Source organism: Plectropomus leopardus, chromosome 10 (genome assembly GCF_008729295.1).
Source record: "Plectropomus leopardus isolate mb chromosome 10, YSFRI_Pleo_2.0, whole genome shotgun sequence".
NCBI lineage: Eukaryota > Metazoa > Chordata > Actinopteri > Perciformes > Serranidae > Plectropomus > Plectropomus leopardus.
In genome coordinates this window covers 33,591,965-33,616,181 of record NC_056472.1, presented here as the reverse complement: position 1 = coordinate 33,616,181, position 24,217 = coordinate 33,591,965, and the positions used below count along the sequence as shown (strand labels likewise).

Genomic DNA, 24,217 nt, shown 5'->3' with positions numbered 1-24,217 from the left:
TCAGTCTCCTGTGACGGAGAGAAAGGTGAATTCAAAAGGTGGACAGGTGTTTTTTTCTGTTAAATAAGGAAAACAAGTGTGAGAATATTACTAACATTAAGCCGGTTTGAATTCGCTAGAATTCACATTTACCTACCAGAGAGACGCCGAAAGATTACAAAGAGACGCAAAGGGACTGCAAATAGACACGTAATTACTACAAAATCAGGCAAAACAACTGCGAAGAGACACAAACTACTACAAAGTAACATACAACATCCACGAGGATAAACAAAAGGACGACAAGGAGACAAAAAATGGAGAAGAAGGTAGAAGGTAGATTTATTTATTTTGTGGCATTTAAGCACAAAATGCCGCTCAAATAAACTCGCACCGACCAGTCAGAGGGTCAAAAAGACCACAAAGAGACATGAAAGATTCCAAAGTGACTCAAAGTTACTGCAAAGAGACACAAAATAACAACAAAACAGGCAAACAACCACAAGGAGACACAAAATAACTACAAAGTGACATAAAACAACTACAAGGAAACACACAATTACCACAAAGCATGACAAAGTTACCACAAGGATACACAAAATCTACAAGAAGACACAAAATGACCACAAAGAGACACAAAATGACCACAAAGAGACACAAAATGACCACAAAGAGACACTCAACAACTACAAAGCAGCACAAAATAACAAAAAAGAGACTCAAAATGATAAAGGGTGACACAAAACAACCACTAAATGTCCCTCAAAAAAACACGTCCTGACCAGCTGCTGCATTTTCATTCGAGTGACATTTTGTGGTCAAAAAGACCACAAAGAGACAAAAAGATTACAAAAGGATGCAAATGAACTGCAAAGAGACACAAAACAACTGCAAAGCAACACAAAAGGTTTTACAATGATTTAAACATATATATATATGTGTGTGTGTGTGTGTGTGTGTATATATATATATATATATTATTCTGCAGAACAAGTACTTCTACTTTTGATACTTCGTAGTACTTAGTAAATTTTGCACTACTTTAACTTGAGTATAATGAGTGCATGACTTTTTACTTGTAATGGAGTATTTTTACACTGTTGCATTTGTACTTTTACTCCAGTAACTGATGTGACTTCATGAGATGTAACGACACACACATCTATGAGCTTTTAGCGGATTTACTGGTGTTGACTTTTCATCTAAAAGGAATCTATCTTTTCGCACGGAGGATAAGAGAGGAGGAGGAGGAGGAAGGAAGACGAAGAGGAGGAAAGCGGAGAGGTGAGGAGGAGGGGAGTGGTGGAGAAGGAGGGATAGAGGAAGAGGAGGAGGAGGTGAAAGTCTGAATAAGAAAGCAGCTCCTCCCGCTTCCTCGAGCTGCCTGCAGTCCGGACAGCAGCGGCAGAAAAGCACCAATCAGCCGCGAAATCGCGTCCTTCTCTGGATTTAACGCACCGACGGTGAGCGACACTCCGCCGGAGCACCGACAGCGAACCCACCGCCGACATGCTCTCCCCGGGACTCTCCGTGTCTCTGCTGGCCGTGTCCTGCGCCCTGTGGCCGGCTGCGGTCCGGGCGGCGTCCTGCGAGTCGGTGCGGATCCCGCTGTGCCGGTCCATGCCGTGGAACATGACCAAGATGCCGAACCACCTCCACCACAGCACGCAGGACAACGCGGTGCTGGCCATCGAGCAGTTCGAGGGGCTGCTGGGTGAGTTTAATTAAACTGCTAATTAACTCTTTAATTAAGTGACTGATGCATTCACGGACTGACTCTACACGCAAAAAGTTCAAATCAGACTCTGTGTGCACTTAATCCTCACTCATGTGGTGATTTTTTTTCTTTAAGAAAAACTCTTTCTGTTAAATATTTCACACTTTTTAAACTGTGTTTTGATAAATATTTTACCATTTTACCAGACCGAAGTTCACATTTTTACAGCTCGTTTTTTACAGATGTTTTTGTCAAATAAGTCGAAATTCTTAAATTGTTTGATTTTTTTAAATGATCTTACCATTTCTCCTCTTTGCACAACATGCAGTCTGAATTTCACATTTATTTTTACTTCTGTTAAATAATTCCCAATTCTTAAGGCGATTTTATATATTTATTTTCTTGTTTCTTCTCTTTGCAAAACATGCAGCCTGAAGTTTACATTTTTAAACTTTTTTCTTTTTAGGGGTCTTTTTACAACTCTTTCTGCCAAATAATTCTTAATTTAATTGTATTCCTCTGTGTAAAACATGCAGCCTGAAGTTCACATTTTTATGCTTTTATTTTCTTGTTTAAAGATGTGTGAATTATTTAACACGGTAAAAGGTCCTGAAAGGGGGAAAAAGTATAAAAATGTGAACTTCAGGCTGTACGTCTTGCATAAATGAGAAATGGTAAAATAAAAAAACAGATAAAATGACTCTAAGATACATAATTCAACAGAAAGAGTTACTAAGATCCTTAAAGTGATTTTTTTTTTTTTTCATTTCACCATTTCTCCTGTTAAACGTGCAGCCTGAAGTTCTCATTTTTATACTTTTTTTCAGGACATTTTACAACTCTTTCTTTTAAATAATTCACATTTTTTAAAGTGATTTTATTTTTCTAATCTTCTTAAAACAAGCAGCCCGAAGTTCACATTTAAATTTTTTTTTTCTTTTTTTGACAGAATTTTGAATAAATAAATAAATAAAATATTTTAATACATTTAGGTTTTTATTTAAAAGGGACAGTGCAAATAAGTGAATACACAAGGTATTAAGTGCCAGAATTAGCCAGGAGGCTATTTTTCATCCGTAGTTTCTCAGCCGAGGTGTTACACAAAGCTTCCTGATTCATTTTCTGTAATATTTAACGCACTAATTCTCTTATTTTAATTGGCTCCTCGCTATCACACAGCCTCTGAAACAAGCAGCTTTAATGACTTTGATGAGAGCCAAATAAATTCATCACTAAAAAATCGATCTGGATTATTTTGATCATAAAGCACAAACAGGAGCATCTCTGAGGCAGACAGTGAAACCTGAAACACAACACATGATCACTCAAATAATGATGAATAAAAGTTAAATAACATCTAAACTGGATAAATCAGTTTTACTGTGCTGTGTTCAGGCACCTTTCACAAGATATTACATCTATTGAAACTTTAGAAAATTAGTTGTTTGGTTTTTTGGTTTTTGTTTTTTTTTTCAAAATGATAAACTTAGTTAAATGTTACAGGAAAATTACCCAAAAAATAAAACTTATTAGAAAACTATCTAAAAACAGGGAAGAAATGCCAAGCAAACTATGATAATTTTATACTCACAATTTTGTTACATAAAAAAATAATAAATCATAGGAAATATACTCTTTTCTTTCTTTTCTTTTCTTTTTTTTACTTTCAGCACTTTTTGGTCATTTTCTTGCCTGTTTATATGTTTCGGCTTTTTTGTTTCCCTTTTTTTGTTGCTTATTTTCAGGTAATTTTCTTGAAACGTTTTCTTAACTCTTGAATTTGGAGCATGTTTTTGTTAAGTTGCTCGATGTCTTCTCCACGTGTGTTTGTAAGAAATTAAACCAACTTTCTGAGGTTTCAAAGGGTTAAGAAACTGGATTAATTTACTTCTCAAATGTGATTTTTAAAATGTGACATTTTAATGCTGCAAACACCGCAAACTGAATAAACCATTTTATCAGAGTTTAGGCAGAAATCTCAGAGAAATACATTTTAAAAACAGACTATTTGAGCCAAAACTAAATTAAAAAAGATACTGTTTGTTTTTTTGGGTGAACTGAACCTTCGTCTTGACATAAACTGACAGATTCGACATGATGTAGCTGCCGCGGCTTCTTCTTCTTCTCCTGTTTGTTACTCAGAGGAGAAATAAAAGCGTCTGCAGAGCTGAATCTGCTCTGAACTCCACGAAACCTTAAACCATCAGTTCACTTGGAAATCATGGAAACATTTTTGTGGAAACCATCATTCTGATTGAGTTTATTCAAGAAGGAAGAAAAGCTTGGCTCCTGCAGCAGCAGGCGGTGATAAAGCAGCCGTGTTTTGAAGAGCTGGTCAGAGTCACGGCACGATGTTGGTTTCTGGTTTGACTTTAGATCCAAGACGATCACACCGCCAATCTCCGTCCCGAGGAACGTTTCGGTCGGTCAGATCAGTTAGAGGAAGAATGCTGGAAACACAAACCAAAATCCAGTTTTCTATTTGAGATGACTGAGTATCTGTAAAGATATTGATCTTCTTAAAATGGAAAGGCATCAGAAGGCAGGTTTCCATTAACCCTTTAAACTGTGCACATTGCAAATATAAAATACGCCTAATGGAAACATGTCAATTTTGGGGAAAAAACTCCCATTTATCGCAAAAAAGTTTCGACGCTCGCATGAGGTGGTATTTCAGGCGATTCAGAAAAGCCATATTTTGCAAAAACTGCAATTGAAATCTTTTTTGGCTTTTATAGTTGACATGATAAATGTCGGGCAGGAGCTGCAAGAGCTGTTACTGCATCACATCACTCTGAGAAAGTTTGAATCCACAATTCCTCTGTGAAATCGTGGACTACATCTCCCAGAAATCCCTCATACGTGGCCGCTCCCACGTATCAGGGGCTCGCCTTTCCATCATGGCTCCATAACACGCCTACGTGGCCTCGGATTGGAAATGATGACGGCTAGTTTGGTGGCTGCAATAGAAATAAAGCTGCTGATGTTTTGAACATCCATCGCCATGGAGAAGCAGAGTTTTGTGCAAATCTGTAATGGAAACCTGCCTGCAGTTTCTAACGGTAAACGGCGATGTCATGAAATGTCATGTTTTACTATGATAAGAAGGGAAAAGCACAAAATTCAGACCTCGAGAAGCTGGAACAAACAAATATTTCACATTTTTGCTTAAAAAAATAACTGAAGCAACAATTCCTCATGCTAATTTTTTATAATTTTTTTTCTGTGGCAGCGTGTCGTCCTGCCTCGGCCGTCTTTCCTGTGGTCACGCAAGTCACAGAAGGAAGATAAAGATCATTCATTTATTATCCGTCATTCTTTTTAACACCGAAATAACAGTTTCAAAGCATCATGAGAAAACCTTTAACCCTTTGCTCAGGTCAGCAGAGCAGACGGCATGTCAGTGTGTCAATATCATAACTTCACACTTCTTCAGACCTTCATCATCTCTTATCACGCCTCCTCCTCCTCCTCTTCCTCCTCCTCTTCCTCTGGATCTTTTACAACCACCAACTAAAAGAAAAAAAAGGCTGAATCATAATTCTGCGGCGTCTCTTCAGAACCTGCCCGTTGAATTCACAGTAAACGCGTCATGTTTTACAGTTTCAGCTCTCTGCGCTCACACACACTCAGCTGCGCGCTCGCAGTGACTGAGCCGTCGTGGTTTCGTGTTTACGGGGTTAACTGTCCTGGTTTAGGGTCCGTTTACACGGCAGCGGTTCTTGCATGAAACGTTAAACTTTTTGTTGCGGTTTGGCCTTGCGTTCACATGACAACGGCGTTTTGGTCTGTAAACCCAAACTTTTGAAACCAGGTTCCAGCGTGTAGTCTTTTGAACTTTGAACTGTGACGTCACGGCCGCACGTCGCACATTACGTTTCAGACAAACAGCCGCGGCGAGCAGGAGGTCAACAATAACAACGATGGCGTCCTGCTGAGCTGTGTTTGTGCTGCTGACTCCACTGAGATTATTAACGCTGTCGGTTTTTGTGCGTGCGTCACAATCGTCTTCTTCTTTGTTTATACTCAATGGTGGAAGAACGCCTTCATGTGCAGGCGCGTGGTCTTCTTCTATCGTGTGTCAGTACAAAGTTGCCTCGCCAACTCCTGGCCTGGCGTGCAGACTGCAGCATTTTCAGTTGTTGTGGATTCGTGTGCACGAGGATTGTTCTCACAGTGTTTTCATATGAACACAGATGAGCGAAGACTTTTCCGTGTGTAGTTTTGCCGTCCTCGTCCAAACGTGACCGTAGACCGTAAGACCGTAAAGAGCTGAACGTCGTTATCTCTGCACGTGTTTGATCATAAAGAAAAGTCGTGGCCACGCTGACATTTTGACCTGATGTTTGCTCGAAAGTGAAAAAGTCACAGAGAAGCACTTTAATATTATCATATTTCACTGAGACTCCAGAAGAGTCGGCCTGCAGGTGGCGCTGGAGGAAACATCAGAGGATCACTAAAGTCGGCATGCTTCATCCTCTGAGGACCATCAATATCTGCACAAAATTTCATAGAAATCTGTGCAAAGGTTATCCAGATATTTCAGTCAGGACGTAGTTGGTAGACCGAGCAGATGTGATACTGTAGTATTGCCATTTTCGAGGGTAAAATCCAGAGTTTAAAGGTTTATTCGGTGTATATTTATTCGGTGTGTATTGGCTCTTTGTTGTGTTGAGCTGAGGCTGTTTTACTGTCGGGTCATTATGAAGGAGGGCCGCTCCGTCCAGCTGCACTGCTGCCAAACCTTTGTTTTACACTTCAGTCCAGAAGGTAATAAAATCAAATCTGATCATTAGATGCAAACGGCCTGACTATTAAAAGTTCACCTAAATCATAAAAACACTCTTTTTATTTTAACCATGCAGGCAGTTTTGTTCTAAATGATCCGTCTGTTGAAATCTCTGCCTCCACGTCATTTCAAATATCACAGCTTTTGTTTCAGGTCTGCAGCTATAAAAGTGAATTTATATGCAGAAGATTCAGATTAATCAAACATGTGTCAAAGCATTTAGTCAGTTACATTTGAACATTTAACAGACAGAAACTGGCGACTGTTTTCTCTTTATTTCTTTGTGTTTTCTCTTCCAGCAGAAACTTTTCTTCCTTAAATGTCAGCTGATACTGAATATCAAAATCTGTGTGTGTGTTTTTTGATAAGCTGAGTTCATAACGCTGCTCTGCAAACCTGCACGTTTGGTACACAAACACTATCTCCACCTGCAAACGCTTTTATAGTTACCAGGTTTTTTTTTACAATGTACAGACTCGTTTCACTTTCTTTATCTTGATGTTTTTCTTTGTAGGAAACAAATATTACACACTTCCTGTATTTAAACAGGAAGCTGATTCAGTGAATCAGTTTAAACTGTTTCCACACTGATAAGATTTCATGTTTAACGCGGATATATTATTATGAGTTATATTTTCACGTATTTTATCGTTTTATTTATCTAAATAGGTGCTGCTAATATTGTTTTCTGTATTTATTTTATTCATGTGGAAAAGCTGTGTATCACTGTGCTTTTCATGATTATATTTAACCCTCTGATACATGAAATGTGAGCAAAAACATGGGAAGAAGGAAGAAATGACCCAGAAATAAGCAAGAAATTAGTAAAATTAAGTAAAATAATAACAGTAAGAAGATGAAGTTGTTTTGTTTTTGTTTGGTTTTTTTTTAAGAAAATTATCTGGAAAATGTGCTTTAAATTTAAAATTCCTGCAACATAGTTTTAAATATGTAATTATGATAATAAGATGTAAAAAATAATCCATCACATTTTCCGCTAGCTTTTTAAAAATAATTTCTCTGCTAATTTCTTGTTGTTTTTGGAACAGGTCTTACCAAGCTGCTCATTGCCTTTTTTCCCATGTTTTTGGGGAAAAAATGAACAACAATTTGCACGTGGTTCACAGGTGCAAATACTTGTGAAAGGCATCTGAAAGGGTTAAATTGCAGCTGCGATATTCACATGTACTCAGCAGTGAGTTATCTAACTGTATCTAACTTGTTGCATAATGTAAATGTTTGTGGTCACAGTCATCAGCGTTCTGTGCCGAGCTCGGGGCTTTGTGGCACGGACCCGTTTTTAAATCTTTTACTGTAAAGCGAACGTAAAGGCATGTGGACGACCTCGTTAACTGCAGACATATTTCATGATGCGTACACGCCTGCCTTCAATAAATACATTTAGGTATTGGCTGGCGCTCAGCTGCGGTCGGAGGAGAGGAGAGGGAAAGTGGAAAGGCAATGAGCTCTAACCAGAAAAATGTCCTAATGAAAGACCTGCAGGCCAGAAACCAGGAAGTCGTTTCAGGTCACAAGTTCAAAGTATTTCTGTGACTCCTTTGTGGAGCCGTGCAGCCAAAACCTCAGAAAAAAAACACCCGCGTCCTCCTCTACAGGCCTGAACTCTTTCTGGTCCCGTCCTGGGAAACCCACATCAGGGTAGCAGTCAGCTTTAGTCCTGTTTGGGTTATCCAGATGTCCCTGAACGCACCGTCCCCTCGCCGTCAGAGCAGGAGGACTCTGTAACGTCAGTCAGCCGCCGCCATGACAACCATCCCCACACAGGCCTGAAGCACACACCGTGTTCCCCCAAATATGTCCAAAAACAGGAGAAGCAAAAATATTGTAGTTCATTTTTTTTCAAAGTACTTTAAAGTTTCTTTAACTCAAACTTCACCAAATTCATCCTCATTGGTTGATTAACCCTTTGAAACCTGAGCAAACTGGCTTGATTTCTTAATAAATGTTACAAAGTTTTATATTATATATATATATATATATATATATATATATATATATATATATATATATATATATATATATATTACTATATATATATATATATATATGAGAGAGAGAGAGAGAGAGGAAAAAGTAAAAAAGACAAAATTATCTCCAAAAACTTATTTTCAGGTCTTTTTTTTTTTTTCAGGTCACCTTTTTGTAATTTCTTGTGATTTGTGGGGCAAACTGCTCATTGCCTTTTTTGCGATGTTTTCAAGAAGAAGAAGAAGCAATTTTGTCAGGTCTTAAAGATTTAAATGCAATTTAAAGCCAAGAAAACTGATGTTGTTGTTCCGTGTTTCAAAGGGTAAAAAAAGAAAAGCCCTCGTGGTAACGCGCCTGTCGGTGTTTTCCAGGTACCGGCTGCAGTCCAGACCTGCTCTTCTTCCTGTGCGCCATGTACGCTCCCATCTGCACCATCGACTTCCAGCACGAGCCCATCAAACCGTGCAAGGCGGTGTGCGAACGGGCCAAGTACGGCTGCGAGCCGGTGATGAAGCGCTACAACCACAGCTGGCCCGACAGCCTGGCCTGCAGCGAGCTGCCGCTGTACGACCGCGGCGTCTGCATCTCACCGGAGGCCATCGTCAAGGCAGAGGGACCAGGTAGCACTCCATGTTTATTATTAATATCACCACCTTTATATTTATGTGTGGAATTTGTATCCAAAGGCACCTGAGGTTGTATTTTTGTCAAAAACATGTTGACTGTTTGTACAAGGGTTTGAGGTCGAAGTAAAAAACGAGAAAAAGGAAGTGTTGTGTTGAACTCATGTAGCTGAGGGGCAAAATGTACAACTTTGTGCTGCTGCCAAAATCACATACTGTGCACATTATACCTAATATATGTACTTACAGCATAGAGGTATACGGTGTATGAAAAGTGTGCAGCATTAACCCCGGTTCTACTTATTTTCAGCTTTTTATACAAACACAATAGAAACCCTCAAAATATTGATAAAAGTAATATTCTCACACTTATTTTCCTTATTAAACAAAGAAATACAACTGTACACCTTTTGAATTCAACGTTCTCTCGGTCACCGAAGAGTGACGAGGCTTAATTGCCTCATAAACTCGTCATAAAACACAAACCGTCGTGGTTAATCTTCCTAGTAATCTAGTTAGTAGGTCCACTGTTCAGCCAAAGACTGTAGACCGAGATACAGACGTTGCCATCATGCGAGGGTGATGTCACTGAGAGGCGGAGTCTGCACAGTAGCGATATCCGCGGTGGGGGAGTTCCCGATAAAACACCCGTTAGACCAGTCATGAGCAGCTCCATTGAATGTGAGCACAAGGATTGGCTGTCACAGCTGCCAATCATGGCGGAAAATCCTCTTTTTATGTAGTTTAATAACTCATTAAAAGCAAACTTTTAAAAACAAACACTTGAACAAACATCAGGGGGATGAGAACTACCTTCAGTGACAGAAACCATCTTTGGGAAACATTTATGTGGTGTATACACTGACTTTTTAGTTCGGCCCGTTCACTAACATGGAGGGGCGGGCTTTATGAGTTATACTGCAGACAGACACCAGGGGGCGATGCAGATTGAAAAGATACACTTGGGGGGAGCTCTCATGTTGTCCATCATCATATACAGTCTGTTCCAAAAATCATCAGCTCCATTTTGGTTGAAATGAATCCTGTATTCGCTAAGTTAGATGTAAAAGAAAATGCGCCGTTATTCCCCACGCTCTCTCTGCCTGCTGGCCGCCGGCTGTTTACCGTCCTGTAACTTCTCCCTCCATCACTAGGTGTCGCTTTGTCTTTCAGCTCAGCTGCCTGTCCCACCAGGACAGACCGCAGACTGAGCTCTGGCGGTGCATGCTGCGCAATACATACAATTACTTAAACAGAAAGAGGAGTGCCTGTATGTATGACGGTATTGAAAAAAAATACCTTTGGGATTTCTAAATACCGTGGTATACCGTGATACCGCACAGCCGCGTTTCTGTAAATATTAAAAGTAATGTACTCTATGTACTCTGTTACATCATCATACATTTTAAAAGATAAAGTACATTAGAGATGAAACAGAAGATATGAGCTGTCACTAAATTTTAATACAAATATATTGTCTAATATCTTTTATTTTTATTTATTTATTTTAACATAATTTAAGATAATTTAGAAGATTTTTTTGTGTTTCCTTTTGCCCAACTTTTTGGGGTTGTAGTCAAGTTTCATATACTGTCGCATCTTCAGCACCAAGGCAGTTAAAGATGTTTTACATTTCTGTTTGTCCAACAACAATGAGAGTTATGAATTCATCATCCATATATCAGATTATTACGATATTGCTTCTGTTTTTACCTGAAACTGATAGAAGCAGTCTTCACAAAACTTCCATTGTAATAATATATTCTTACTGAAAAGGAAAATATGGAAAAAGTCAGAATTAATTACGTGTCGGTCTCTTATTAAAGTTACAGATCATGGACAGGGAACAGGTAGAGGAGCACCCGCACACACCCATCTCAGATATTCACGTTTAGTCTGATATCAGCGACTTCTTAAATGTCACAAACTCTGTAAACGTGTCAACACGGAGGCCACTTCTGCATATTTGACTCTGTCCAGTGAAAAACACGGACTATCAGGAAGCACTTTCCCTGCTTAGCTGAGCCCTATCAGTGTTTTCTATCGTGTTTCTGCTCACAGCAGTTTGTTTCTGCTCCGTCTCCCAACAGATAGCGTGAGTCATTTCCCCTCCGACTTCACTCCCACTGACTTTCTCAAAGAGCTCCTTGATACAGGCAGCCCACTCGTTTTACACTCAATAAAACCCTCACTGTCCTCTGCTTCTTTAAACAGGCCCCGGACCAGCGAGTCCTGAAAAAAAAACTCATCTCAATCCCCTCGACCTCCATAACGATACGCCCACGTATCTCGGCGCGGCCCCGGCTCGGCTCGGCTCAGCGGGGTTTGGGGATTTTCCCTCGGTGTGAGTTGTTGATTTGCTGAGGTTCAGCCAGGGCAGATCGCTCCAGTCGTTCAAGTGATTTTCAGCAGACGGTCTCCAGACTGAGAGTTTGTTTCTGAGCGGAGCAGAAATCTAAAGCAGTTTGCCTTCGTTCTCTGCTCGTGCCAAAAGCAAAACTCTGCAGTCACAAAGTCAAACCCAAAGCAGAGTAATCTCTGCAGGTGAGAACAGGTGATGAATAAACAGGACTGTGAGTCTGGCAGCTCTGTGAGGCTCCGCTCACGCACACAGAGGCCGGTTTTTACTACGAGCTCCCCCTGGACATGTGACGCCAAAAACACACCAAGCAGCAGCGAAGTGCAGCCGTCAGCGAGCTTCTTTTTCTATGAAAAGCTGCTGCAGCCGCTCTGAGCTCGACGAGCTGCGTCTGTTTGAATCTGCTGCAGCCAAACTAAACGGCCGTTTACACGGCAGCGGTGTTTGCATGAAACGTTCATTCTTTAAAAGCTGAACCTCACTTTATTTAAACCTTTGAAATCTGAGCAAAATGTTTTGCTTTCTTTCAAAAACCCCAGAAAAAAAGCCACAAGTAGCTTGACAAAAACTGGTCTGCAATTTGCACAAAATTATGAAAAAGCTATCTTTAAAGAAGCAAGAGAAAGATGTTGTTGGGGTCATCTACTTTTTTCATGTTATTTTTCTTTGGTTTTCTAATTTTTAGGCAATTTTCTTGTACTTTTTACAATTTATTCTTTTATTTATTTTGCTAATTGTTGTCAATGACTTGTCATGTTTGTTTTTTTTGTTTTTTCGTATGTTACTGTGAAGCAAGCAGCACTGTGTCAAAGACAAATTTCCCTTTGGAGACAAATAAAGTTTAATGGTTCAATAATCAACTGCATGTATTTTAATCCACTTAGAGGAAAAAAAAACGTGGCGGAGCGTCGTTTTTTGTTCGTAAAATCTTCTTAAAATCTTCTTAAATGAACTCCAACACAAAAATGTTTAAATGCATTTAACAAATGTTTAATCAAAACTGAAACGTTTAACATCATATAGAGCAAGTTCCCAGCAACTTTTTTTTTTAAAAGTCAAGTGAAAAAAAAAACTAAATAAAAATAGCCTTGAGGTTTTACGAAGCAGAAGTTTCGGCCCAGGTGTTTTTTTTTTTTGTTTTGTTTTTAAATCAGTTTTATTGGCGATTATTAAAATAAAATGCTGATACAGATCATCCAAAAATACCAAATATGGGTGCCAATAATCTTTCAGGCCAATAACCTGTCGAGCCCAGATGAACACCGTTAATTGTTGTTTCACATTCATGTTGCTCTGAAATAAACGCAGCAGTCTCTGGGGGACGCTGTGATGGGACATAAAAGCATCTGGTTTAAACGGCAGCATGGTTCAGTATTTGTGATTTCTGACGCTGACCGCTGCCTCTCTGTCTCTGCAGATCCATACTACCAGGACCCAGCCAGGTGTAACCCAGGTGAGGCTGACCTTTGACCTTTTCTCTGCCCACGCTCAGATTGCTTTCCTAGAATTGGGGTGAATAAAACAAACATACCATCTCAGTCAGAGCAACAACACAGTCAGACTTGTGTCTGGAGATTCTGTATTTCTCACTAACATGCATGTCCAGTTTAACCAGTATGCTTTTCTGGGTTTGATCCTCTGACAGAATCCAGTCCAGACTTCCCAATGGACTCCAGCAACCTCCACTGCAGAGGACCCAACGGAGGTAATGTGTCTGTTTACCTGTCTCTCCCGCTGTTCCAGTTCAGGCCTCTCCTCCGAGGAAGGTGGTAAAATAAGTCAGCATTTAGGGAAATCTAAATTCATTTTCTTGCAGAGATTTAGACAATACCATTCTCATATTTTTACATTAAATATCATGCAGTTTGAGTTAATATGAGACCTAAAAATATGAACAACAAAAATGTCATTGTTCTCCAGCTGTCTTTATTTTTCTGACACAATAACACAATAAATACAATAATTTGTCTGATGTTACTTTTTTAAACTATGTGGATTTTGGCTGCAGTTGGCTCCTGATGAAAATGTTCCTTATAACCACAGTCCATATGTCAGTTAGCTAGCCTGCAATCGAAAAGCATCTACCACCAGAAATAAATGTTGTATTTTTGGAGCTGGACCAAGTATTCGGAGCACTATTGAATATTTATACTGTTTGGTTATTCATTGCATCACACTGTCGGAGCACAGAGCATACTCTGGACACAGAAGGAGCAGCAGAGCGCCAGGTGCAGTGAAAGTGAAACTGAACTGGTTTATTCTTTGGGGTCTAAAGTTTGCTTTCACTCGCTTCTGCAGCAGCTGCTCCTCTCATCCATCGATGTGATCTGATGTGTTCTGATTGAATCAATAGAGTTATGCCTGAGCTGCATTCACGGACCTGCAGAAACCTCCAAATATAGAGAGGGGACACAAAATGATACAAGGGACACACAAAAGAAACAAAAAAAAAAGAAAATGGAAAGTTTGCCAAACCCCTCACCTCCCCTCGTCGTCAGCTGGCACCATGCGTAGATTTTAATTATTTCGGAAACACTGTTCAGCCTTTTTGAGTTAACGTGATCAAGACATGAACACGTGACTCTTTTCCATCTCTAGTATCCGTCCCACGTGACATGAACTCAAAGTGACAAATTCAGTCGAGTTGAATGGACTTGTAAGTAGGTGCAGCCTGAACAGTTTGTGTTTGTTTGATTGTTTTTGTGTGTGTGTGTGTGTGTGTGTGTGTAGATCGCTGCAGGTGTAAGACAGTCAAAATGGGCCAAAAGACCTACGTGAAGAACAACTACAACTATGGTGAGTTAGCTCGGACTTTTTCAAGTTTTTGCAAATATGATAATTTATTTTAGCGGGACGCGGATGTAAAAATGAATACCTGCTGATATATTGAGAAAATATCTGTCATCTTTGTATGAGATGATCTAATAAAGTTGTTGATCTAAGCAGTAAATCCTTCCCCTGAAAGTGTTTCCATTACTGCTAACCCCGCTGAGAATCAAAGGTCAGTCTGCAGCTCGGAGACGATTTCTGCAGTGTTCAGGATGTTTTCTATTTCATGTTAATGTTTCTTATAATAAAACAAACACAGAAGTTCACCAGAAACCCGGAATATTTGTGATTATGAGAACAGTAACTTGTATTTGCAACTTGCTTTAACTGGGTTTTTGGTAACTTCCCAAATCAAAGCTTCAGGGCAGCGATACGCAGCCTGCTTTGCAAAATGACAGGAGGCCAGTTGCAGCGGTGTCTAGGATTTTAGCACAATTTTAGGATTTAAGGAAATTTCTAGGATTTTTGTTGTTTCTCGGATTTTAGGAAGTTGTTCAAGTTCTAGGATGATTCGCGGATTTTAGGACATTTGCAGGATTTTAGGACATTGGGGTCTTGGCTTGGACCTCTGTCAGGTGTGGGGGATCCTACGCTGACACTTTTTTTTGGATGCTACTTTATGCACTCTGGCAGCTCATGTATACTAAAAATACTATTCTCAGTGTCACTCACTTTAGTTTTATTGTGAATTAGAAAATGGCTGGGGGGCCAACTGGCACCAAAAATCAGTTTTTCAGGTGATAATGTGGTCTGAACATCAGCAAATCATCACGTGAGATATCAAGTCTTAGTCCGCATCACTTCACTAACTGTTCTGTGTTAAAAAATCTTTGATGTGTCACGAAACTCTTCAGCGGATTCTTTCTCTCTGACTTGTTTTCCTCCTCCGTGTCGAGGGAAAGATTTCGGTGCCGAGGCCGTTTGGTTACTCAGATTGAATTAGACACACTAAAGCTAAAAGCCCAGAAAGGCTTTTCCAGATGATTTGGCAAATCCAGCAGAGATTTCCATGTGGAATTCTGGAGCTCACTAATGCCTTCGGCCACAGGATCCATTTGGGGAAGATTTTAGATTTTTTTTTTCCAGCCGTCATTAAAAACGAGCTCACTTTCAAAATATTCAGATATAATTACAAGAGTTCAGTGAAGCGTGGCGGCACGTCATGATGGTCTGTATAATCTGACTGCTGGCGTTCTCACGTTGCTAATTAACGCCGGTTTTGCTGTTGACTCCAACCTGCTACACCACAATGTTTCTGGCTGTGCTGGTTTCGCCTCCATCTCTGCAGCGTGCACCTTTTCTCTGTGCCATAATAACGATGCTTCATTCTCGCAGTCTCATACCTTTTCAGTTCTTTCTAAGAAAAACAGTGAAGGTTTACCTGGTTTGCGGCTGTTGGGTGTTCTGGATAACAGCAGGTTTTGTGACAGAGGTGGAGTCAGATGGGATGGAGTCCAGGTTTTTGGTGTCACTGGCAGCTGAGGATTACTCGTGTCCAGTTTAAACGAAAACAACTGCAAGACACTTAAGGAACGTAAAGGGGCTCTATGCAAAGTTCAGACCTTACAAGATGTCTGGACACCAATTTCAAGCCGGCGGGTAGCCACTGTCAGCCATGTTTTTTGTTAAAGTCTGCCGTGGTGTTCGATGAGCTTGTTGGTTGGAAGTTTGGTATTCCAGTTGGGAAACTCCGACCTCCAACTTTGAGTTTTTTAAGGCCACATCAGAACCAGCTGTCTTTCCAGCACCAAGGACAGCAGTTTTCAGAGTGACTCATTTTAAGAAATCCAACAAACAACAAAACAACAACAAAAGTTTCAAGATTTAAAGTCTAATGTTTCCATATATGCTGATGACACTCTCCTTCAGTGATCAGGGCCAGGGTGAGGGAGGTGAGGAACCGCGGCCTGGAGCCCACAGCGGTGGTGGAGGTGAAGGAGGTGCTCAAGTCGTCTCTGGTCAACATTCCCAAGGAGACGCAGACGCTCTACTACTCTTCCTCCTGCCTGTGTCCCTCTCTGTCTCCCGGGGAGGAGTACCTCATCATGGGCTACGAGAACGAGGAGACATCCAGGTATGAGTACGGTTAACAGATAGTTTAAGTGTGTTATAGACGACCAACTTGACTCCAACGTGATGCTCTTCTGGGTAAAGCGTGCGTCCAGTTGTCCAAATTGTAAAAACTCTGATGTTTTGTATTTTTTCCTCGCAGTTAAACACGCTGCTCTGATTAAATGTAGCACCGCTAGCCTCTCTGAATAAACCTCCCTCTGTGTTTGTGGTTGCAGGTTGCTCCTGATTGACGGCTCTATTGCTCAGAGGTGGAAGGACAAAATGGGCAAGAAGGTCAAGGTGTGATTCACATCCAAACGGACACACACACTGTTTCTGAGCAGCAGTTTTAAATCTAAAACACACTCACGCTGCTGGTTTCAGAGCAGCGTCTCTTTTCCTCAGCAGCGCTACAGGCCGAGGCTTTATAGGCTGACTGTCGTACATGCAGCCGGCTGCACCATCTGAACATTAGTATGATCGGAAATTTGGGTTCCCAGAGGCTTTAAACATTATGAACAGCATTGGTATCAACATTTTTTTTTTGGATATGCACAAATATCACAACAGCGACCTGTTCAAGAGAGAACAAGTCCGTTTTGAAGCAAGGAGGCAAAATAACAAGTGGCTCCAGCTGTTCTACTTTTCCATATTTTGATAATAAATAACATTTTAGGACAAATTAAAAACTAATATACACGGCTGCATGTAAAAGGGAGCGTTAGTGGAATATTCTCTTTCATGAAACATTTAAACACCTAATCCTAACTCCTCCCATTAACTTTAAATAAAATTTGCTTCGCTTGCACCTTTACAATAAATCAATCAAACAGGTGCTAAAAATCCTACAGATCACCATGGCAACAGATCATGAACATAACTTATTGTGTATGAGGTCACCGATCTGAAATTTGACTTCCTGTCTGTCTTTGTGTCCAGAAATGGGATCAGGTCCTGCAGGGGAAAGGCCGAGCAGCTCAGCGCCGGAGTCGCCACTGAGATCTGACTGTGTGTGCGTGTGTGTGTGTGATCATGTGTGTTTGCTTGCGTGTGTGTGTGTGTGTGTGTGTAGATATTGCACTATCACAGGCTGTTGTAGCTGAATGTAGTTCATCTCTTCATCCGTCAGACTGTTTGCAGTCTGAGATTTGTCTTTTATTTTCTTTGCACAAACAGTATTTAGTGTGCGTTTTAGTGTGTGTGTGTGTGTGTGTGTATTTGTGAGTTTGTGCATGTGTGCGTGCATGTGTGTGTCTGTGCGCGTGCGTGTGTGTGTGTGTGTGTGTGTGTGTGTGTGTGTGTGTGTGTACACCTAAAGCACTCAATTGAGACAAGAAGGGGGTGGAGCTTCAGAGCTGTAGTACTAAACCCTACGCACAGCCATGCAGTATGTACATGACACTTTTTTGGACCAAATGCTCCTCGCTGTGGTCACAGCCTCTAATTATCCGGGAGGTTGACCATGTTGCCGTGGCGATGTGACGGAGGACATTTGAAGCCGTTTGGACTTGGACATTTTGGACGATGTAAATCTGTAGCCACGACTTTAACTTTACTGAACTCTGCAAAAAAAAAAAAAAAAAAGAATGATATTCAAGCTGTGTTCAGACAGCAACAAGCAACCAGAGCAACAGCAACCAGAGCAACTAGAACAACAACAACCAGAGCAACCAGAGCAACAGCAACAAGAGCAACCAGAGCAACAGCAGCAGCAGAGCGTGGACAGCATGGTCCAGCTCCTCCTCTGGTCTCAATCACAACAGAAAAATGTTCATGTTAAAAACTGTCGGACAGGAAATCTACACTCAGTGGCCACTTTATTAGGTACACCTGTGCAATCTAATGCAACTCAGTGCAACAGTTAAGCCGTAAACACTGCCTTCACAAAGTGTATGATATTCAGTTTTTGTTGAAACCTGACAACATGGGGAAAAGGCATGAGCGACTTAGCAAGACACGGCTCAAAAACTGGCAAACATCTTTAAAATGCATCTTTAAAATGTGTATTTTAATTGATTTGGTCATTTAACAAACGTTTTGCTTTGAAGGGAAAAAGTGCAACTTAAACCATTATTGAGACACACTGCTTGTTTTATTGTTGTGATGCATTTCCTGTTGGATATTGGGTGAGTGAGGGATATTTAAAATGTTTTTTGTTTTTTTTCATAGCAGACAGTTCGATTTGGCGTAGTAGGAAAAACACGTGTTACTAATGCTGCATTTCCGCTTCGTGGCACGGCTCTACACAACTCGACTCGCTCGTTCTGAGTTTTCTGTTGGCAGAGGTTGATAGTTTTCGCTCTGTTTTTTATTTTTATTTTTTCATTTTTTGGTATCAGTAAAAAGTCGCCTGAATTGATACTAAGAGGTTGACTTAAATTCCTGCAGACTATTGAATGGTCAGAGAGAGTTGTGCGATGTGACATCCTGCACAAACTCACTATGTACAAATCATAGCAAATGCAAGAAAATGTATTCACTCAACACTGATTTTTAAAAATGGCAGCCTGAAAAACGAGGCCGTGCACTATGTACACTGCGCCAAAGTACACAGCAGACCACTGCAGGAGTTAATCTGTTGGGCTGCCAATGAAAGGATTCAGCGAGTGTCACATTAAAGATGATGTGGTGGCAGATTAACGCGGCCCCAGCCTCCCCTGAGGGCCCCAAAGCGAGTTGAGTCGAGCCAAACTGTGCAGTGGATACGAGGCGCAATACCATTAACAGTCGCTGTGTTTCAGTCAGGCGTCCCGGTCAGACACGGCAGTGTGACGGCGAATCAGCATAAACAAAACCAGGACCCTGAAACTGAAGCAGTGGAATTCAACCATCATTTTATTATTACGTTTGTGCTTTTCCTGCTGTCTGAACACGGCCTGTGATAAACAAACTCTCCATCATGTACACTAACACTCAATACTACACTTATTTTATCAGAAAACTATACCCGATATTTTGAACTCTGGATTCTTCAGCTTGAACCATTAAACATGATTTTAGACGACATGGTCGAAGTTCTAGTCTGTGGTGTTTTTGTCTGGAAGGTCTCACTGGTGTCCCACAGATACTTTGCATTTATGCACTATTGTTATGGCTGTCAACATTAACTCGTTCATTAAATCTGTACATAATGCAGTTCTTTTAATTGGCTAAATAACACTTCAAAGTTAGGCTAAAATTTGGGCGGTGAAAAAGCCTCATGGCCATTTCAAAGGGGTCCCCTGACCTCTGACCTCCAGGTACTTGAATGAAAATGGTTTCCATGGGTACCCATGAGTCTCTCCTTTATGAACACGCCCACGCAGTTTTGGGCAAGAGAAAAACATGCAGATTTTTGCATGCAGTATAAATATGTTATTTCATTGTATTTGAATATTTCTGCATATTTGGGTCCCTAAACAGTCTTGAAATTGCTCCCACCTACAAGCTGAGCACACAGGTGCAGCTAATCAGACTGATGTCAGCCGGCAACCGCATCACCAAAGTGGCAAAGCACTATTGTGGAGTGTGTGAATCTCCACAGAGCTCTGGATTAAAATAAAGAAATTAGCTACAGCGCTGCTTAATGGTTGGAAACTTACTGCAGAGGAGTCAATAAAAGCTGTCATTTGATTCCCAATCAAGATAATCTGGTAAGAACTGCTTTACTTTGTTGATATGGACTTCAAAACTGTGTTGAAATGCAAAATAATGGAATTGCAAAAATGCAATTAAAAAAAACGATCAACTAGTGAAATCCACCAATTAATCTCAATTTAAAGAATTTGTTTGACAGCCTGCGGTGCGACCCGTTTTCATTTATTGATGCATAGATCCTCACTTAACAGCTATGTTTAAAATTTATGAGGGGCTAGTGGAAAAATATGACATAAAATAAATCTAAAATTAGTGTGAAACAGGCCTCCAAAATTCAGATGGAGTATCAAACTAGAGGAGTTCAACCTTTAGACCTTCAGTGTTTCTTACTGAAGGGAGGAAAGGGAGCAGCAGCGTGAAACACAGCCAGAGAGAGTGTGTGTGTGTGTGTGTGTGTGCGTGTGTGCGTGCGTGCGTGTTGGTATGTTCAGTGTGTGTGTGTGTGTGTGTGTGCGTGCGTGCGTGCGTGCGTGCGTGCGTGTGTGTTGGTATGTTCAGTGTGTGCGTGTGCGTGTGCGTGCGTGCGTGCGTGCGTGTGTGTTGGTATGTTCAGTGTGTGTGTGTGTGTGTGTGTGTGTGTAGGCATGCTTCCAGTAGTTCCTGCCTACTAATTTCCAGCAGTGTTTTCTCAGCTGCAGTTTCCATGAGAGAGAAGAGAAAATGTTTTCATGGATTTACTGCTATTACACCTCCTTATCCTCCTCCGCTCTCCTCCTCGCCACTCGTCTCCTCTCTCCTCCGTGTTTGACTTCAGCTGACGGCCTGACTGAAAACACACCTGGTGTTGGTATAAGGTGTAGTCTGTTCCTCCGGGCTGAGTGCCTCTATTCATGTACCTGAGTGCTGACACAGCAAACAGTCACACACAGAATATTTTCATACCGACTGACCTCGCTGAAAGCTCTTAAAGCTGCGCGAAGTGAGTTTTCAACACTAGAGGGCGGAAAGTGGACAAAAACAAACAGCTGGAAGCCTCGATACACTGCATCAACTCACCAACGTCTCAAGGCCAACGCATTAACACAAGCAGAGACGCATATTCGTCCCATTTCAGTCCACTCTGAGCTTCAGTCCCATATTTGCTTTAACTCTAGTTTGGACCGGTATTTATTGCTGTTGGCCGGTTCGGTCTTGTATTCTGTGATGTTTTAGTTACAGTTTGGTCCAGTATTTGCGAGAGTTTTAGTCAAGTTTTAGTCCAACAGTTACATTTTAGCCTTGGTTTGGACCTGTATTTATTGGTGTTTGGCCGGTTCGGTCTTGTATTCTGTTATGTTTTAAGCCTGGAAGCCTTGGAGTAATTTCGGCATGAGATCCTGACGCCAAAAGCCACCTTCGCAGCCGTATGATACGACGCGGTCAGTGTTTTCATTTTAGCCTTGGTTTGCTCTTCTGTTTTTCTGTTGTTTTAACTCTGGTTCAGATCAGTATAATCTTGTGTTTTATTGTCCTAATATTTGGTGGCGTTTTAGCCCTGGTTCAGTCTAGTATTATCTGATATTTTAGCCCAGGATTGGTCTGTTTTGGTGGTATTTTAGCCTCGGTTTGGTCTAATATTTCCTAGTGTTTTAGCTTTGGTTTATTCTTCTATCCTTTTGGTGTTTTATCCCTGGTTCAGTCCAGTATTATCTGATATTTTAGCCCTTCGTTGGTCCATTGTTTGGTGGTATTTTAGCCTCGTTTGGTCTTAGTATTATTTTGTTGTTTACTCCAGTATTATCTGCTATTTTAGCCCAGGTTCGGTCTCACATTCGCTGGTGTTTTAGCGGTGAGAGTCAGAGTTTTGATATATTTTATTTCAGCGTCACAGGAAGCGCTGCTGTCCAACTCAAACACGCACATCCAAAGCTTCAACAATCCAACACACAGCGATTTTAATCTGACATCATCATCCAAACACACGCTCACAGTAATACCAGGTCGGTTCCCACAATACCTCGGCGAGCGTTTATCCAACTTGCTGCTCCATTTCACATCATGAAACAATAGAGCGCACACACAGTAAGTGGTTCCAGTGGTTTATGGAGCAGTGCTGCGTCAATGCTGACCTCCGACTGCCCACAAAACACAGAGAGGCTGAGCAGGAGGGCGAGAGGGAGACATATACACAAATGTCCCGCTCTAATCATACTCACGAGTGGAAAGTAGATGTCATTTAGATAATTACAGCAGAGAACATTTTTAAGTGGTGGTCTTTTATCAGAAATATTTCCACTGTGCGAGACCTTTTACTCCTCCTGGCTGGATTTTAGACCATGAGAGAAACTCCTAAAATCTGAGCTACGTGAAGTTGAAAAAGTATAATCTGGGGTGCGAGGTGAAGCACACATGAATCACTCTCCTGTTTTTTGCTTAGTTCTTACAAGTTTATTTGCATATTTAGATATGAAGAAGAAAAAACAGAGAAAGGGGTTATAAAACAGTTTACATGTGCACGTGGCATAAAAAGCAACAATGGGCTTTTTTAAAGAAAGCATAAAATATATATCGATTTAAAGTTACAACATGATGCAAAGTAAAATATCAATAGAAATGCACATCTCCCACCCAAAAATAAATCAACTTCCTCAGTGATTCCCAGCTGGTCCAGCCACTGTGTCCAGATTTCTACTTGGTCATTAATTCACATGCACATAAGAGAAATGACCACATATTCCATTTTATTTGACAAAATGTAAATAACATGAAGGCTTAAAACACAATGAAATAAAAGTATTATTATATTATAATACTATAGTATAGTAGTATAAACAATAAAGTGCTATTAGTTGAAATCAGGGGTGTTTCTAGGATTTGAGGACATTGGCGGCATAGCACAGACTTCTGTAGTAAAAACAATTGTCCAAAAAATGCAAAGAATAAAAACAACAAAAGTTTTTTAAAATTGCCCAAAAATTTTAAAGGAAAAATGTTCGCCAAAACATTTCAAAGAAAAAAAAATTGCCAAAAGTTTTTTTTTAATTACCTAAAAATTTAAAAACGAAAAAAAGAAAAAGTTTTTTGGGGGGCATGGATTCTTTTTGTACTCGTTTTTTTTTTCTCCCTTTGAAATTTTGTTGGTGATTTTCAAAATGTCTTGCTAATTTCCTTTTTCTCATTTTTTTTTCTTTTTTTTCTTCTAAAGGTTTTGACCCACTTTTGGACTGCGACCCAGCAGTTGGGAACCACTGATCTGTACAGCACTGAATGTTTTTGACATCAGGGACAAAGACGTAGAATCAGTTAAAAAGTTGAAGTTCATGTTTCATAATTTGTCTCTGTGGTTTTTCAGTAAGTGTGTGATACTTTGGTAGGTTTTATTTGTCTAATAGGATAAAAATTACCTCAGAATTACAGATAAGAAATCATTTAAAGCTTTCTGGTAAGTCTGTTGTCATATACTTTACTTTGAAAACAAACAAACTAAAGAGAAACATAAGACGATTAAAACATTATATTCCAAGAAAAGAGGAGACGCTGTCGCCAGTCTGCACTGACTGTTCATCACAGTTCAGATACTTCCTGTTTCCTGTTGAACTGTTTCCCAGAGGAAACACAGCTGAGGAGCAACAGTGTCCCCTGCTGCTTCACCTGGAGACGCTCAACGAACCGTTGGACAGCTGAATGAGGACTGTCTATCAGAGTCAGTGAAGGTTTTATGTTTTGTTTGTTTTGTTTTTTTTATTTGTTTAAGGTTTATTGTCTCATTTTATCACTTATGTTTTTGTAATTAATAGTTTCCTTTTTAAAATTTGCACTTTAAGAAATTATATAACATAGTAACACGTGGGTTACAGATCATGAAAGATGCAAAAAAAAAAAAAAAAAAAGAAGTCAAAAAAAAATACAGAAATAAAAATACATAAAAAAAATATGTAAAAAAAAAAAATATGTAGAAGAAAACAAAAACAATTACATAACATTTGGGAATAATTAATTTAGGACCGTGCGGCCCTGAACGCACCGTGCTGATGTCATCGGAATGCGGCCGTCGGTCGCTGAGTTTCGTCAAGTTCACACAGCTGATGAAAAAACACGCGGGTAAATCACACTTCTCTGCTGTCAAAATAAAAGCGCAAAGTCAACCGAGTAAAACATGGGGTTATTTGGATTTCCTGATTAAATTATTTCGACCCACTGTCTTTTTAACATACCATACAGACAATTAAAGATTTGTTTCTGGGCCCTGACAAGGTGCCAGGTGCTAAATTCTTTGAGCTCTTCTAAAATCCTAAAAATGTTCTAAAATTTAAGAAATGTCCTAA

General features: G+C 40.3%; 1 protein-coding gene across 1 annotated transcript; it reads left to right on the top strand.

Moving 5' to 3' along the window:
* The first annotated feature begins 1,299 nt into the window (after nucleotides 1–1,299).
* Nucleotides 1,300–17,552, top strand: frzb (frizzled related protein). Its single transcript, XM_042495253.1, has 8 exons — nucleotides 1,300–1,693; nucleotides 8,846–9,094; nucleotides 12,874–12,909; nucleotides 13,102–13,161; nucleotides 14,187–14,252; nucleotides 16,155–16,359; nucleotides 16,574–16,637; nucleotides 17,277–17,552. Exons 1-8 carry the CDS (start codon nucleotides 1,489–1,491, stop codon nucleotides 17,334–17,336), a joined length of 945 nt encoding a protein of 314 aa, XP_042351187.1. The 5' UTR covers nucleotides 1,300–1,488; the 3' UTR covers nucleotides 17,337–17,552.
* Nucleotides 17,553–24,217: the final 6,665 nt, after the last annotated feature.